This window comes from Salvelinus fontinalis, unplaced genomic scaffold (genome assembly GCF_029448725.1).
Source record: "Salvelinus fontinalis isolate EN_2023a unplaced genomic scaffold, ASM2944872v1 scaffold_0109, whole genome shotgun sequence".
Taxonomy (NCBI): Eukaryota; Metazoa; Chordata; class Actinopteri; order Salmoniformes; family Salmonidae; genus Salvelinus; species Salvelinus fontinalis.
Window position 1 is genome coordinate 112,442 of NW_026600318.1, and position 17,798 is coordinate 130,239.

Here is a 17,798-nt window from a genome sequence, read left to right on the forward strand (position 1 = left end):
TCTCCCTCTCCATTTAGAATTAGAATTAAGAACATGAATAAGATTGCAAGAAATAAGAATCTGTGCGTAGGAATAAATATTTGAACTCGATCTGTGGGTTAACTTCCAAGGAGCTAGTACTTCAAACTGCTTCCAGAATGAAACGTTCACTGTAGATATGCTTTAGTCAATGAAAGCAGATTTTTATAGCTGTGTTTGAATTATCCCCCCCCCCCCCATTATATGTTGATGAGGATTCCTGTTATTGTACACCTATTATAATGCTATTTAGGATAGAGCCAACAGTAGATATCTCACAAAGGCCATGGGTTTGACAGAAGAATACTGGTTTTGTTTATGTTTTTCAGTCACAAGACAATTACAGAAGCACAGTGTAATTATTTGAATCAGATTAGCTGACTTTACACAGCAATAACAGCAAGGTTGGGGGTCTATTTATTTTTATTCGGGTAGTTAAAATCCAATTTAAGATGAAGAAAAATCCTTATTGAAAAAAAGGCTAAGAAGCTATGTGCAACTGTTTTTCTGAGAAGTCCAAATATGTACTGTCTGGATATAATCCCATCTACAATCAAATTCTATGAAAACAAAAAACAAATGGTATCTGGTGGCAGTACCTAAACATGTTTACCAGAGTGCCCATGCATCATGAGCAGTTTATTCGTAAGTACTACTTTATATTATAGAAAACATCACAAAAGGTCATTTCATTATTAAATCCCATGGAATGTTTTTTAGGCATTGTCTGGTCGTAGAGGAGGAGCTGCATCATAATCCCAGTAGAGGATTAACCGTGAAACATCACCTAGACGTTGATTCAGATGATGTAACGCAAGGGCGTTTACAGTACGTACTGCGTAACATTCTCTATTCAAGGTCATGCAAATACTGCATGTGAGAAGCATCTTTCCGGCAGACAGGGCTATTCCCATAGACACAAAAAAGGTATTATTTAAAAGTGTGTGTTTTTACAACTAGTGGTGACACATATACATGACAAACTGTCATAAACCTTACAATGATCTATTCATGGGACATACGAGAGAACCATTTTACAGGCAGATATGAACATTTCCCATGAACATAAAGGTATTGAACTAGTACCTCAGTGTTTGTCCAACTCGCATTACAACACTATGAACTGTGCTGTCATCATGCATCATGCATAAATGGAAAAATACCACAAAATATCCTAACTTTCACAGTCAAGTTATTATCTTATTCATAAAGGTAATTGTATGTATCAGTAAAGTAGCATCTCCAGCTCTTACCCACATGCCATTTACAGAGTGAGACTGGGTCAGCAAGGTCTGTCATAATGAGCAGCTAGTCTTGACAGCTCGCCGCCTCGGTCTCAACCTAGGTCAACCATACATAATAACTGAAAGGACATGGCTAATATAGTGATACTGCATAGGAATACCTCTGAATATCTCATGTAGATATGCCTTAACATACTGTATAAAGTCAAGTCCAAAGAGATGACAGGTATCCATGGCTGAATGTACACAAACCACACACACACAGATGAAATAAATCCTACGATTTATTTACATGCTTCACAATGTAACACCTACACAGATCTGATAGATTCATTTGATCACTCTGTTGTCGCAGAGAATTTTCCTGTGCACCAGGAAATGCTAATTGTAGAGTACTCAAGGTTTAAAAAAGTATTCTAAAGTTTGTAATTTCCACTTAAAAATGTTATATACTGTATGAAACCAATTCCAAAGAGATGCCAGTCATCCATGGCTGTTCTGAACAAAATGGAGGAATACTCCAAATTAAATCGCACAAAATAGTTCTCACATTTGAAAGAATATGCTTTTTCTAGAACTTCAAGTCCAAAGAGTTACCAGTTACCAATAATCCTTGTTTGTAACAAAATGGAGGAAAACTACAACTACGAGCCGAACTCACTCACTAATTTAACCTCATTAGCTGAAAGACAGGGATCTGAGAGGCAGTGAGTGACTATTATCAGCCATGTTAATATTGCATATGACAGACATTACTCTTTACAACACAAGGGCTCATATATGGCAAGGATGAATTCATATTTCAACTAAATAGGTCCTGTTAAATGATGCTGCCTACTAAAGTTAAAGGAAAATTCCACTCAAAAACTATATTTTGGTATTAGTCCCAAAATGTTTTTCATGTCAGCAATCAAGTTTTGAAGATATGGAACTTTCAACATCCAGATCTACAGCCGGTATGATGTGTTTTGCTTCATATGATGCATTTTAACATACTGAATATGATGTGTTTGGCGTCTTACTGGCTGTATATCTGCCCAACGTGACGGACAAGAGCTGAGATACACATGAAAACATGAAATTACCCTGGGAATCGACAGAACATCGCTCAGAGATACCCCAAAGACAACAGATCTTTCAAAATGGGTGAGTCTTTCCTTTAATCAGGAAGCACAGATGAGCCAAATGACATGAATGGAATTCTATCATTCTATCTTCCACCCCTTTAGAATGTGGAAGGATTGGGTGACACTGAGCATGCTATGGAGAAGGTCACGTTTTAGAGAGCTCCTGCTAAAATCATATTTTAATGGCGCAATTCCAGTCAAAAAGAGCACAAAACATTTTATTACAATGTGGAAGGTTCCATCTCCCTCCTTCAGAATGTGGAAGGTTCCATCTCCCTCCTTCAGAATGTGGAAGGTTCCATCTCCCTTCTTCAGAATGTGGAAGGTTCCATCTCCCTCCTTCAGAATGTGGAAGATTCCATCTCCCTTCTTCAGAATGTGGAAGTCTCCATCTCCCTCCTTCAGAATGTGGAAGGTTCCATCTCCCTCCTTCAGAATGTGGAAGATTCCATCTCCCTCCTTCAGAATGTGGAAGGTTCCATCTCCCTCCTTTAGATTGTGGAAGGTTCCATCTCCCTCCTTCAGAATGTGGAAGGTTCCATCTCCCTCCTTCAGAATGTGGAAGGTTCCGTCTCCCTCCTTCAGAATGTGGAAGATTCCATCTCCCTCCTTCAGAATGTGGAAGGTTCCATCTCCCTCCTTTAGATTGTGGAAGGTTCCATCTCCCTCCTTCAGAATGTGGAAGGTTCCATCTCCCTCCTTCAGAATGTGGAAGGTTCCGTCTCCCTCCTTCAGAATGTGGGAGGTTCCATCTCCCTCCTTCAGAATGTGGAAAATTTCATCTCCCTCCTTTAGAATGCGGAAGTTTCCATCTCCCTCCTTCAGAATGTGGAAGGTTCCGTCTCCCTCCTTTAGAATGTGGGAGGTTTGCCTGTAAGCCTTTTGTGACTGCCTGAACTGTTGCTTAGCTATCAAGCATTGGACAACTGTCTCACGCCTCAGAGAATATTCACTCACGTCCTGTCATGTGGAAAGCATGTCGTGTGGACACATTAGCATAATGCCAGTGCAAACCAAAACAAATCATGTGTATAGTGTGTCTTTGACATGTCTGACACAATAAGATGTGTGGATCTTGCCACAACCAGCACCGTGGAGCAGTGGTGTAAAGTAACTCAGTAAAAACACTTCAAAGTACAACATTTTTGGGGTATCTGTACTTTACTTTACTATTTATATTTTTGACAACTTTAACTTTTACTTCACTACATTCCTAAAGAAAAGAATGTACTTTTTACTCCATACATTTTCCCTGACACCCAAAAGTACTCGTTACATTTTGAATGCTTAAGAGGACAGGAGCATGGTCCAATTCACACACTTATCAAGAGAACATCCCTGGTCCTTCATACTGCATCTGATGTGGCGGACTCACAGATGCTTCGTTTGTAAATTATGTCTGGGTGTTGGAGTGTGCCTCTGGCTATCTGTAAATTTAAAAAACTATAAAACTGTATCGTATGGTTTGCACAATATAAGGAATTTTTTATCATTTATACTTTACTTTTACTGTTGATACTTAAGTATATTTAAACCAAATACTTTTAGACTTTTACTCAAGTACTATTTTACCGGATGACTTTCACTTTTACTTACGTCAATTTCTATTAAGGTATCTTTACTTTTCCTCAAGTATGACAAGTGGGTACTTTTTCCACCACTGCTGTGGAGAGAGAAACCGACTAGATAGAATATACTTCTGTCTATAATATAAGTGATTATGTGAACATGTACATTGACAAATGAAAGACATATCATGCACCAATCAACCTATCCTCATAACTGACATTATGAGGCTAAAACAAATGAATCCAGGTACTGTTGAGCTGCCTGCCCTTCCTCTTCCTCCCTCCTCCAGTGAATTGAAACTAAAATGGCCTCCAAGTGTGCTGAACAATAGGGGTGAGCATAATGCAGTGAGACTACTGAGTGACTTGACTGAGATCCACAGTGAATAAAAGGCCTCACTATGCGCTGCTGAGACGGAGGCTGAGGGAGACTGCTGCAGTGCTCAGCTCACTGAACGCATCCCAAATGGCGCCCTATTGCCTATATAGTCAACAACTTTTGACCAGAGCCCAATGGTCCTGGTCTATGGGCCCTGGTCAATAGTAGTGCACTATAAAGGGAATAGGTGCCATTTGGGACACAGGCAGCCCAGGACTTTGGCAGGTGACAGTGCATTAGAGCGCTGCCTCCCTCGCACACTTCATTTGCCAATAAAACTCCCCACTGCCATTTTCCACACGGTGCTGTACAGTAGCTCAGCTTAGTCAGAAACCATAAAACATAACTATCTGGCAATGGATTTATAGGGTTCTCTCTGTACAGCCTAGTATTATAAACTGGATTTCACATTGTGCTGGAATTATTGAGAATGGTAGTTCACAGCCAATCACCAGTCTTTTAATTCAAACTAGGAGAGATATGAAGTCACAACAAAGATGTACTGCTGCACTCTCCTTCTAAAGCTGCACTGTGTTTTTAAAGCAGTGCTCTCCTTCTAAAGCTGCACTGTGTTTTTAAAGCAGTGCTCTCCTTCTAAATCTGCACTGTGTTTTTAAAACAGTGCTCTCCTTCTAAAGCTGCGCTGTGTTTTTAAAGCGGTGCTCTCCTTCTAAAGCTGCACTGTGTTTTTAAAGCAGTGCTCTCCTTCTAAAGCTGCACTGTGTTTTTAAAGCAGTGCTCTCCTTCTAAAGCTGCGCTGTGTTTTTAAAGCGGTGCTCTCCTAAAGCTGCACTGTGTTTTTAAAGCAGTGCTCTCCTAAAGCTGCACTGTGTTTTTAAAGCAGTGCTCTCCTTCTAAAGCTGCACTGTGTTTTTAAAGCAGTGCTCTCCTTCTAAAGCTGCACTGTGTTTTTAAAGCAGTGCTCTCCTTCTAAAGCTGCACTGTGTTTTTAAAGCAGTGCTCTCCTTCTAAAGCTGCACTGTGTTTTTAAAGCAGTGCTCTCCTTCTAAAGCTGCACTGTGTTTTTAAAGCAGTGCTCTCCTTCTAAAGATGCACTATGTTTTTAAAGCAGTGCTCTCATTCTAAAGCTGCACTGGGTTTTTAAAGCAGTGCTCTCCTTCTAAAGCTGCACTGTGTTTTTAAAGCAGTGCTCTCCTTCTAAAGATGCACTATGTTTTTAAAGCAGTGCTCTCATTCTAAAGCTGCACTGGGTTTTTAAAGCAGTGCTCTCATTCTAAAGCTGCACTGTGTTTTTAAAGCAGTGCTCTCATTCTAAAGCTGCACTGTGTTTTTAAAGCAGTGCTCTCCTTCTAAAGATGCACTATGTTTTTAAAGCAGTACTCTCCTTCTAAAGATGCACTGTGTTTTTAAAGCAGTGCTCTCCTTCTAAAGATGCACTATGTTTTTAAAGCAGTACTCTCCTTCTAAAGATGCACTATGTTTTTAAAGCAGTGCTCTCCTTCTAAAGATGCACTGTGTTTTTAAAGCAGTGCTCTCCTAAAGCTGCACTGTGTTTTTAAAGCAGTGCTCTCCTTCTAAAGCTGCACTGGGTTTTTAAAGCAGTGCTCTCCTAAAGCTGCACTGTGTTTTTCAAGCAGCACTGTGTTTTTAAAGCTGCACCGTGTTTCTAAAGCTGCGCTGTGTTTTTAAAGCTGAAGCGTGTTTTTACTTTTAGTGACAGAGGTGTGGTGGAAGGTTACCTCTGGATATTCCAGACGTCTCTTTACCTGGTTGTAACAGAGACCGTTTGGTTGTTCCTCCCTTTCTTCTCTCCCTCCATCTCTCTCTCTCTCTCCCTGCCTCTCTCTCTCGCTCTCTCTCTCTCTCTCTTGCTCCCCCCCCTCTCTCTCTCTTTCTCTCTCTCTCTCTCTCTCTCTCCCTCTCTTGCTCCCTCTCTCTCACTCCCTTCATTCTCTCCCTCTCTCTCACTCCCTTTCTGCTCTCCCTCTCTCTCCTTCCTTCTCTCTCCTCACTCTTATCTGGTTATTATAAATCCTCCAATTCAGAACCAAAAAATAACATAATTATGATGTCACATGCTAAACATGTTCTTGCTGTATCAGAAGCCTGCTGGTGACCTTATATTGTATGTCCTTAGCTATTCAGCCTTCCATTTGCCCTCCGAGTACCGGCGCAATGAGACAATAGTCACACAGAACGACACGTCAATTCTCTCACACAATGGGGCACTTAAGACGCCAATTATTGAAGTCGAAAGCAGCATGGAATCCTATGGGGCTCACTGTGGTCAAGTAGTACACTACTTTGGGTATAGGGTGCCATTTGGGACGCAGTCGCAGACAATAACGTCTGATGGCCAACGGTGGCAATGCTAGTTAAAATAGCCCAGCCATGTAATAATGAGACAATGCCTCAAGATGTTGATCCTCTGGTGCAGTTGCAGCAGCCAGAAATTTAAGTGGCACAATTTAGACTCCGGGGTTGATTTTGAGCTTTTTATTCCAGTGTCAAAAACACCTGCAGTGGAAGAAGTGACAGAGAAGGAAGAGTGAAGGCAGACAGCGGGACCTGGTTGCTATCCTGGAGAGATCAAACCCTGGGCTGCATCCCAAATGGCACCCAATCCCTTATATGGTGCACTACATTTGGCCCTATGGGGCCTGGTCAAACGTAGTGCACTAGATAGGGGTCAAAAGTAGCGCACTAGATAGGGTGCCAAGTTGTTTGTCTAACTCCAGAAAGGGCTTGCTCTAGCCACTAATACACATTTCAGAATAATGTGTGAAACCAGACTGTATTGGCTGGAATTTCTTATTTCACATTGTCCTTTCAGCAGGATTCCAGAATCTATGGTGGCTGTGTAACCAAGCAAGCTCAGTACAGCCTCATTTGGCTCGGCTTGGTTCGGCTCAGTAGTGCGAAAAGCCCTTAACCCTACTGACATGAGGGCCATGCAGAAGACATGGATACTATACTGTAGCTATAGCAGATTCTCAGTGAGACAAAAAGAGCAAAGACAGAGTCCGTCTAACGCCATGGGCTCGTCATCAACAGGCTGCACAGAACAACACAGCTGCTGTCCATGACAACATGCCAGAAAACACATGACAGACTGTACAGTACACGCTTTACTAGACATTTACACCCAAATGACTCATATTAGCAGAATAAGAAAATCATTTAGTTTATATTTCCAACTTTTTGAACTTCATCAAAAGTCCAACTTTGACGACATTGTCATTTAATCTAATTTCAGTTGGTTTATTATTTTCTGAAGATGTGTTCAGGAAGATACAGCATATTTTGTTCTATTTTTTGTGTGTTGATCTTAATTTGATCACCTTGTTGCAGGAGAACTTTTCTGCAATGCAGGAAATGTACAACTTCAAATCAAATTGTATTCAAATCAAATGAATACACTTCTGGTGTATTTGAGGTGTATTTCAGTTTTAAAAGGGCTTCTGAGGTTGCAATTTCCACTTTGACATTTCAGACTTGATTTTCCTTTAAAAAAATGTATCAACTCCTACCAAAATGTCCATTTATTACAATCTACATAATAATTCATATTTCTTGTTGCTGCAGCATTATTTGCCTGCTGTAGCAAACTGGCTCAAATTACGATCCTACATCTGTATATAGTTTTAATTGTTGTCAATAGTATGTAGAATTATCACCATTAAAGCATTCTGCTTGGATAATTCATGTTATAAGAGCATCTACCATCCAAAAAAACAGGTAGACTCATAGTTAAAAATAAACATCCTTATCTGTTGTGGACAGACAGCAATGTCATGCAATAACATTTACCTCCACAACTAATTCTGCTATACAAGCAACAATCACACCATTCATGTGGAAAGAGTAGATATGAATCAACAAATTAACACTGCAGTAATGTTTTAATCAAATAATGTACGTATATAATATGTTCTTATTGTCTTCAGCACCATCACAATTAACATCCCCAAAGCATTAGGTCATTCTGCTGCGAGGTCTAGCTTGGATTAATCTTGGGCCTAAACTAACCACCTCCGATATTGATTTCCGTCTGACAGGTTAAGGCATTGAAGGACAGGTCAGCCAGTGTTGCTGCCATGCTATGTTGTTGTCTTAGGTCTCTCTTTATGCAGTGTGTTGTCTCTCTTGTCGTGATGTGCGTTTTGTCATAAATTGTTATTTTTAATCCCAGCACCCGTCCCTGCAAGAGGCCTTTTGCCTTCTGGTAGGCCATCATTGTAAATAAGAATGTATTTGTGACTGACTTGCCTAGTTAAATAAAGGTTAAATAAATAAAACAGGTTAGCCAGACAGGGTTTGCATCCCAATTGGAACCATATTCCCAATATAGTGTAGTGCACTACTTTTGACCAGGGCCCGTAGGGATTCCCATAGCTCTCAGGTCAAAAGAAGTGCACTACATAGTGGGTACAGGATCATTTGAGAGGCAGACAACCTCTACCATGCCGGGTCAACCTCTGCCATGCCGGGTCCACCTCTGCCATGCCGGGTTAACCTCTGCCATGCCGGGTCAACCTCTGCCATGCCGGGTCAACCTCTGCCATGCCGGGTCAACCGCTGCCATGCCGGGTTAACCTCTGCCATGCCGGGTCAACCTCTGCCATGCCGGGTCAACCTCTGCCATGCCGGGTCAACCTCTGCCATGCCGGGTCAACCTCGGCCATGCCGGGTCAACCTCTGCCATGCCGGGTCAACCTCTGCCATGCCGGGTCAACCTCTGCCATGCCGGGTCAACCTCTGCCATGCCGGGTCAACCTCTGCCATGCCGGGTGTGGATGTCAGAGTAACAGGGTTTTTTATGGAGAGACCTTGTCCATGCTTTAGTAACGGATATGATTCCTCATCAGGAGCAGGAAAGAACCCCCAGTCTGTGTTGCTGCACACACACACGCACGCACGCACGCACGCACGCACACACACACACACACACACACACACACACACACACACACACACACACACACACACACACACACACACACACACACACACACACACACACACACACACACACACACACACACACACGCACGCACACACTACTTAACACTGTTTTGCTGCCACAGGAGACTCGGGCTGTGTCTCACATGACACCTGATTTCCTATGGGCTACCCTATGTGCTCTGGTCAAAAGTAGTGCACTATATAGGGAATAGGGTGCCATTTGGGACATATACTATGTACTCTTTTAAACCCAGTGGTTATCCAGATGAAAATGGAATTAAATTCAACCTCTCTCTGCCACACACAAGCACACACACACAAACACACACTAACACACACACAAACACACGCATAAACACAAACACACACACCCAAACACACACCCAGGAAAGACACACACCAACCCTGCTGAACTATAAATAGATGCTAGAAGAAAATCTTCAGAAAAAAAATAAGCTGTTGCTTTTAAACTGTTATTAACATTTTGATGGAACAATGTCAAATGCTGCGTTTGGAGAAGAGATCTGACTACATGGACACATTAGGACGATGTGGGATGATATCATCCACAGAGACACAGCTCTTCACTACATGGACACATTAGGACGATGTGGGATGATATCATCCACAGAGACACAGCTCTTCACTACATGGACACATTAGGACGATGTGGGATGATGTCATCCACAGAGACACAGCTCTTCACTACATGGACACATTAGGACGATGTGGGATGATGTCATCCACAGAGACACAGCTCTTCACTACATGGACACATTAGGACGATGTGGGATGATATCATCCACAGAGACACAGCTCTTCACTACATGGACACATTAGGACGATGTGGGATGATGTCATCCACAGAGACACAGCTCTTCACTACATGGACACATTAGGACGATGTGGGATGATGTCATCCACAGAGACACAGCTCTTCACTACATGGACACATTAGGACGATGTGGGATGATGTCATCCACAGAGACACAGCTCTTCACTACATGGACACATTAGGACGATGTGGGATGATGTCATCCACAGAGACACAGCTCTTCTCAATAGTTTTGTCACCCTTGAGATTCACATACTTAATCCCATTTTTCATTACACACATCCACCATTGACAACAACACAGGATAACGATAGAAGTTCCAGAGCAGACACGTTAGAAACACCGCTTGGCACGATGAAGGCTACGCTCATAATCTAGTGTTTGAGATGTTTTTCAAATCAGAATATGGTGCACACCTAAACGATGGACGGCAATGAATGTGGCTATAATGTATATCATGACCTAATCCCCTATGATATCCCTACGAATATCTAATATACATCATGACCTAATCCCCTATGATATCGCTACGAATATCTAATATATATCATGACCTCATCCCCTATGATATCGCTACGAATATCTAATATACATCATGACCTAATCCCCTATGATATCCCTACGAATATCTAATATACATCATGACCTAATCCCCTACGATATCCCTACGAATATCTAATATACATCATGACCTAATCCCCTATGATATCCCTACGACCATCTAATATACATCATGACCTAATCCCCTACGATATCCCTACGAATATCTAATATACATCATGACCTAATCCCCTATGATATCCCTACGAATATCTAATATACATCATGACCTAATCCCCTACAATATCCCTACGAATATCTAATATACATCATGACCTAATCCCCTACGATATCCCTACGAATATCTAATATACATCATGACCTAATCCCCTATGATATCCCTACGAATATCTAATATACATCATGACCTAATCCCCTACGATATCCCTACGAATATCTAATATACATCATGACCTAATCCCCTATGATATCCCTACGAATATCTAATATACATCATGACCTAATCCCCTGCGATATCCCTACGAATATCTAATATACATCATGACCTAATCCCCTATGATATCCCTACGAATATCTAATATACATCATGACCTAATCCCCGACCACCTACACACAAATACAGTCTTCTACTCCAACAACAATACTCAGTTCCTATAATGTCACGTGGTTCCATGGTCAATGACAAGGACCTTCTATACTCCCTAATGTTTTACAAACAGAGAAAAAAAACGGAACATCTCATTTGCATAGACTCAAAGCAATCCTTTCTGCCAGCCAGGCGGCACAAAATGCTCTGTTTTCTATTTGCACGGAAGCAAAGGCCAAGGGGGAGAATCACAGGGACCGGCTCAACTCAACTCCATGCAGTCGTTCTATTTGAGTATCTACATTCTATGTTCCGTTTGATCAGGAGTGAAGAACCAGGGAAAATCAGAGAAGGACCAGCTAGACTCAACTGAACACCATGCAGTCATTGTGAGGCTCTATGTTCCATGTTCTGTGTTCTATGTTCTGTATGATGAGGAGTGGAGAACCAAGAAGAACCAGGGAGAACCAGAGACCAGCTTAACGCAACTGAACTCCATTCAGTAATTCTATGTAAAGTTCTACAGTTCTACTTTCTGTTTGATCAGAAAGCTGCTAATTGTTCCCCCGGGGTTCTATTATTGGACGCGTGGTTCCATCTGTGACTGTTGCCAAAGAGGGATTGCTCATATAACATTGGTTCATTCTTTTCTGTTGTGCGTTTTTTCAAAGTGTAATGTGTGATTCATTATGCTTGGATCACTGTGCAGGAATGGCTCCCTCTTTACTGTGGCTCCCTCTGAATCTGTCATCACCTCACACACACACACACACACACACACACACACACACACACACACACACACACACACACACACACACACACACACACACACACACACACACACACACACACACACACACACACACACACACACACACACACACACACACACACTGTAAATCTGCCACCACACCTCTGTGCTCTTATCTCTCCTCTCCACATATACAGGATTTGGTTGAGTCATCACAACACTCTTTTGAAGTGGCTCCTAAACATTCAGGCTTGATACATGTATTTATTATGCAACAGATACTCTAAAATAAGTCTCTGTGTGTGTGTGTGTGGGGGGGGGGGGGGGGGGGATATGTCTGTCTGTCTGTCTGTCTGTCTGTGTGTCTGAGTGTGAGTTACTAATACGACGTAGAATAAACTAGCAAACAGCGAGTGTGTGGGATTTCACTACATGGTGACAGTTTCATGGGGTATTTGAAGAAAAAGGATGGAATCCTCCGGAAGCAATTAAGGGCATTTGTCACACTTGCCAGCGTAAGCTGAAATGGTGACAGGCCGATGCAGATAGATACTGTGTGGTTGTGGGAGAAAGAACAGCAAAAAAAAAAAAACACTTCTGAGTTTTCTGTCTAACCCTTGACAATAAATGAAAAGCTGAAGAAATCTGGTCATCTGCAACCCAGGCATCTGGGGGAAAGATTATTCATAATTTACAAAAGGGAAGAGAGCTTGATATTATGTTAGCTGTATTCCAAAACAAAGGCCTAGTCAAGCACGGGCGGGCATGCAATACTTTTGGAGTAATGTTGAAAGTCTAATACCGCATACTGTATAAACAGGACAAAGAACAGACTAGAATCTGAGAACATGGTTTTGGGAGCATAGAAATAAGAATGAATAGAAAGGGTGTCTCCATTCAAGTCAATGGTGACAGAATTGGTGGACTGGCAGCCCTTTTGAGTGTGCCCATGCCAGGAAGTAAAAGCAGAAAGCGTAACCTTCAATCTGTACTGTGATTTGTTGAGTCAACTCAACTGACATTACAAAACATAAATTCCATTGCATGAGCCACATCATTTAGCATCGTTTGAATGAACATTCTACATTACCATGGCAATCCAGCATCAGTTGATAGAACATTCCAAAATACCATGGAAATGATTGCATCACAATACCATTGTGAGTGTGCCCATGAGTTTACAAGTCAATTTCCAGGGTTAGAGCTTCCAAGCCCATTCTTTTCATTCTTTTTTCCATGTTTGGGAGTTTCTGATGCAGTGTTATGTATTCTAGATCAGTATGCTGGAATGATCTAGAATATATCCAGTATTCTAGTGTTCTGTATTTTAGACCAGTATTCTAGAATATTTTAGAATATATCCAGGATTCTAGTATTCACTATTCTAGACTATAGTATTCTGCTGTGTCAAAACTATGCGTTGACTCCGTAGTCTATCTTCTGTTCTAATTGAAAGGCATATTCCAATCATCCCTTTAATAAGTATTGTGGAGGTCTGTAAACACTAAACAGACTCATTTTAATGAACAACTGCTAAACCAAACGTTGGATTGGTTTTGACTGCTTCAGTGTTGCTGTAGTTCTATCCTAATGAGAGATGTCATCTACAATGGTGTTAAAAGACTAGATATTTATGGATCTTATTTCCTTCAGTGTGACTATGAAGTCGCTACACCATCACAGCGCCTCTCTCCATGGTCCTGGGAATGAGAAAACACTACCATAGTCATTGGTGATGAAACACATCACCAACACCTGAAAACCACTGGTCATTATCAACCAATAATTGCAATATAATTGTATATTAGTGGTGAGCAGCATACATGTTGGTGGTCTGGGCTGTGGAGGAATATGGACCTGGCGTATCTCATGTACAACACCCGTTCCTCTTGTAGCTTTGGTCTAGGGATGCATTGCATTGTGAGGTCAGCTGTGTGTGTTCTTTGTTTCACAGCCCACAACCACCTCTGTAGACAGACATGCGCTATACAGGTAGGGGGGTAGAGAGGGGTTAAAAGAGGCTATTGACGTGCACAGTTGACTCTTGCTCTAGTCCAAGTTGTTATTGTGCGTTCCACTACCAAGAGATGTTTGGTTAGTAGAAGAATACGCACTAACGCCCTGGACCAGAGCTAGGTTGACTCAAACTCCCAGCTGACTCATCTATATATGCATACATATAAACAATGCTCATTGAACTGTAGTACAACTGCAGTATGTTAGACATACAGCATGTTTGGGGCTGGTTACTCACCCTCCTTTGCTGGTCGTTTAACCTCTGCACTGATGTTGCACACCTGCCCAGCACGGATTTGTGGAGTCAGGCATCCCTCCGTTTGGGGATTTAAAGGCAAAACCACGTTGTTAAGCACAAGCATACTTTCTGATTCTCCGTCGCCTAGGTGCTGGGGACAGGTGCATTTCGTATACACTATTCCACATGTTTCCACAGTTCCTTTCTCCGATTTCAGGCAGTTTTCCAGCCACGTGCACAGCACCTGACATCCAAATTGACTGGGGCTCGCCTTGTTCAAGACCAAGAATTCCACCACAGACTTCTCCTCTTCGTCCGTCTTCTGCAATCCGTTATAATCGTAAGGGAAAACCCTCCGTAGCTGCACGAAATTCTTGTCATACTGCAAAAATATATACATATTCTTGGAATCACACAGGTACACTATAGACTCGTTGTTTTTCAGCAATTCATTGATCTTCTCATGCGAGTAGTGATCGAATTGATAAGCAAGCAAAGAGAACTCGGAGCAGCTCAAGTCTCGTTTGTATAGTTTAAGGTAGATGCTGTATTTGGTAGGGTCAGGGTTCTCCAACGTCCATGTGCAGTTTGTGTAGTTCTTGGGAAACATCTCAGTCACTGAGTAAGATCCATATATGACCCCCTTGACCAAAGTGGAACACCAGTAGTCTTGTGCACCAGTTAATCCAAACATAACCAGGAGATAGGTGGAAAATATATAAATCAACTGGTTACGAATAGCCTTCATCCTATGTCATTTGGCCTGCAAGGGGGAGAGACGTATAAATGACACCAAGGACTCTTAAAGACACAGTAACAGTAAACAACAGGAACCTGTGTAGGTCTAATACAGGGTGATCTGATTATACCAACGTTTGGTTCATAGTGAGGCCTCAACCTTTTCCGCCTTGGAAAACACCTGGCCAACCATCATCCTTCCTGTTCCACTGTTACATTATGGCGGGCAGTCTCCTGCTCCTCTCCCTTGCTGCCTTTTGCAAGAAAGATACAACTTTGGACAAACACTGCCACCTTGTGGTTGCTATGGTCGCTTGATTTGGGGAAGTCCGCATAAGGGATCAATGAAACTCGTGTCGGTCGTTATTGAGTTGTAATTAATTGGACCGATTTGCGGAACTAGGGAACCGTCAATCTTTTGAATATTTCGAACGTGGTGGGGCTCGCGTGTTCATATGTGTGTGTCCATCACGAAGAAAGAGAGGTGTGTGATTGTGAACAGTTATCATATTACTCTGAGAGGGACATATAGGCTGCATGTGGTATTTTATTGGATGTGAGCTCATTTTGCGCAACTATGTTCTCCATTACGCATCACGAAGAGGTGCTTTAAACCATCGATATTCATTTCGATGAGAATAATGAACTGGATTATGTATTCGGTGTATTCCAAGTCCCTGTCAAAAAGGGTTTTGAATCTGTGTCTATTTTTTTTTAATCAACCTTGGATTTCCGAATCAGAGTCCATACTGCGTGATATGCTGTAGGCTATGTTACACGCCCATCCATCCAACCTGTATCTTTCCTCAATTCAATAGTGGACTAAGAACTGGTTTGGAAGTCCATTATACACTAATTTCATATAAAGACTCAGTGGGAGATGAACCAACCCACACATTGACACAAATACAGCATCGTGTCCCCAGTCCCGATTTCCTTAACATAACTAACATGGGCTTTCTTCTCCTCCCTTATAGGCAGCTAATGATACCTGTAACGTTCTTCCATCTACTAATAGACAGATCTGGATCACGTATCGAGTCGCGAGAGAGGGAGAGGGAGAGAGCGAGAGAATGCATGCGATGTCCTGATTGTATTAATCCTGCAGGCATTGCAGCTGTGAGCAGTGTCACAGTGGTGTGTGAGTAGGCGGTGGAATTAAGTCTATAGAATATTATTCTGAGAACATGAGAATAAGATTTCGAACAATGAGGACTATAAACCTAATTTGAGGACATTAGTATAGGTTATGCATGATACATTGACAAAGAATGCGATATAATATAATGGCATATTGTGCTGCCAAATGGACAGAATGTTGTCTTTTGGTTTGGGACCTGTTCATATAGTACCTAAATGCTATTTCTCTACAAATATTCTCAACAATGGATAGGTAATTCTTGCATTATCACCGTTTATAAGATTCCTAGGGAACATGCCGTTCTCTGAAAACAGAAGTCCTTTTGCTAAACGGACATGGTTTGAGCGCTTATCGAGGATTACAATTTGGTAGAGGATGCAGAAACATCCGCTTATTTTACTCTCAAATTAAAGTTGTTTTTGCTCCTGTTTTGCAAAGCGATATGAATATAATGAAATATCAACTCAATCCCAATTCACTGACACATAGACGGCGCTAAAACGAGATGTTTTGCCCATTTTTGATAAAAGGCGCACAGAAATACATCTGTTAACTTATTCCAACCCTGTGTAGTCTATGTGTGTCCGTCCCATGGTTGGAATGCCTCGACACATGTTAGAGCCTATTCATTCGAAACAGAGATACAATGCTGCAGCCACAGAAATGTTGATCGAGATGGAATATTTGAACTTTCAGACTAGGCTATATCGGTAAAACCGAGAGCGTTGCAGTAGCCTGGCTGGCGTGGAATCTGTTGGTATTATCTGAAAGCCTGGCTGCTTTAACTGTCTACAGCCCAAAATCATAATAGCATACTAATAATAATAATAATGCAATTAATATTATCCCCAAAATTACCTTACACTCCGGAAGCTATGGCTATTTTTCCAAAATACTTGACCACATCCTTTATGAAGAGCAAAATGTGCTGTCTCCTTGCGAATCGATACTTCCCATAGCCCACAATAGAAGTCCAATGCAACAAGATGATCGTCAATGGACAAAAAAAAATGCGTTAGACTCCCGTCTGGATCATCTCCTCCGCGTCGCTTTTTTCCATCAAAACGGACCCAGTGAGAAGCGAAACAACTCGCGACAGCCCAATAGAGAAATAGTAGAATGATAGGGGGGACAAAAATCTACAAAATTACCGTAAAGGTATACCTCTATGGATCATCGACGGGTCCCTTCGTGTCTTTTCTCCAGATATATTAGCCTATCAAGACGAGGCAGCAAGAAGTCCAAAAAAATCCTTAGCGGACGGATGTTTGAATACTGAGTAAGTATGGAGGAGAGATAGAAACCGCTCTGCTCGCTCACCCTGCTCAGGACTGGGGCTGCAATATCACGTCACAGCCACTAAGATAAAGCACGTATGGACGTTTTCTTGCTGCGTCTGGTATACCACTTTCCCACCCCCACCCTCTGACACTCTTACATAGCCTTCCCTTAATTCAAGTCACAGGGATGTTCCCTTGGACTTGGACCCGGGGTTTTGTGCCCACTGCCCAGACAGACAGGCGTACTGCTCCTGACGAACCGGCACGTTGGGTTGGGGTTTACCATTCGTTGTTGGAATATTGGGGTATTTTGGCTGCAAAGACGGATGAGCTGGCGCGCGCAGGACAATAAAAAACATTATATATTCTATCATCACGGGATATTAT

The 17,798-nt window shown here is 41.9% G+C and overlaps 1 protein-coding gene across 2 annotated transcripts in view; it reads right to left on the reverse strand.

Moving 5' to 3' along the window:
- The window catches only part of LOC129843310 (adhesion G protein-coupled receptor B3-like), a 129,898-nt gene extending 112,312 nt beyond the window's left edge, over positions 1-17,586 (reverse strand). For both annotated transcript variants that reach the window (XM_055911938.1, XM_055911937.1), the window contains exons 1-2: positions 16,990-17,586; positions 14,253-15,015 (exon numbers count right to left, since the gene is read on the reverse strand). In XM_055911938.1, the coding sequence (XP_055767913.1) occupies positions 14,253-15,000 (748 nt within the window). In that variant the 5' untranslated portion in view covers positions 15,001-15,015; positions 16,990-17,586. The remainder of the gene's footprint in view (positions 1-14,252; positions 15,016-16,989) is intronic.
- Positions 17,587-17,798: the final 212 nt, after the last annotated feature.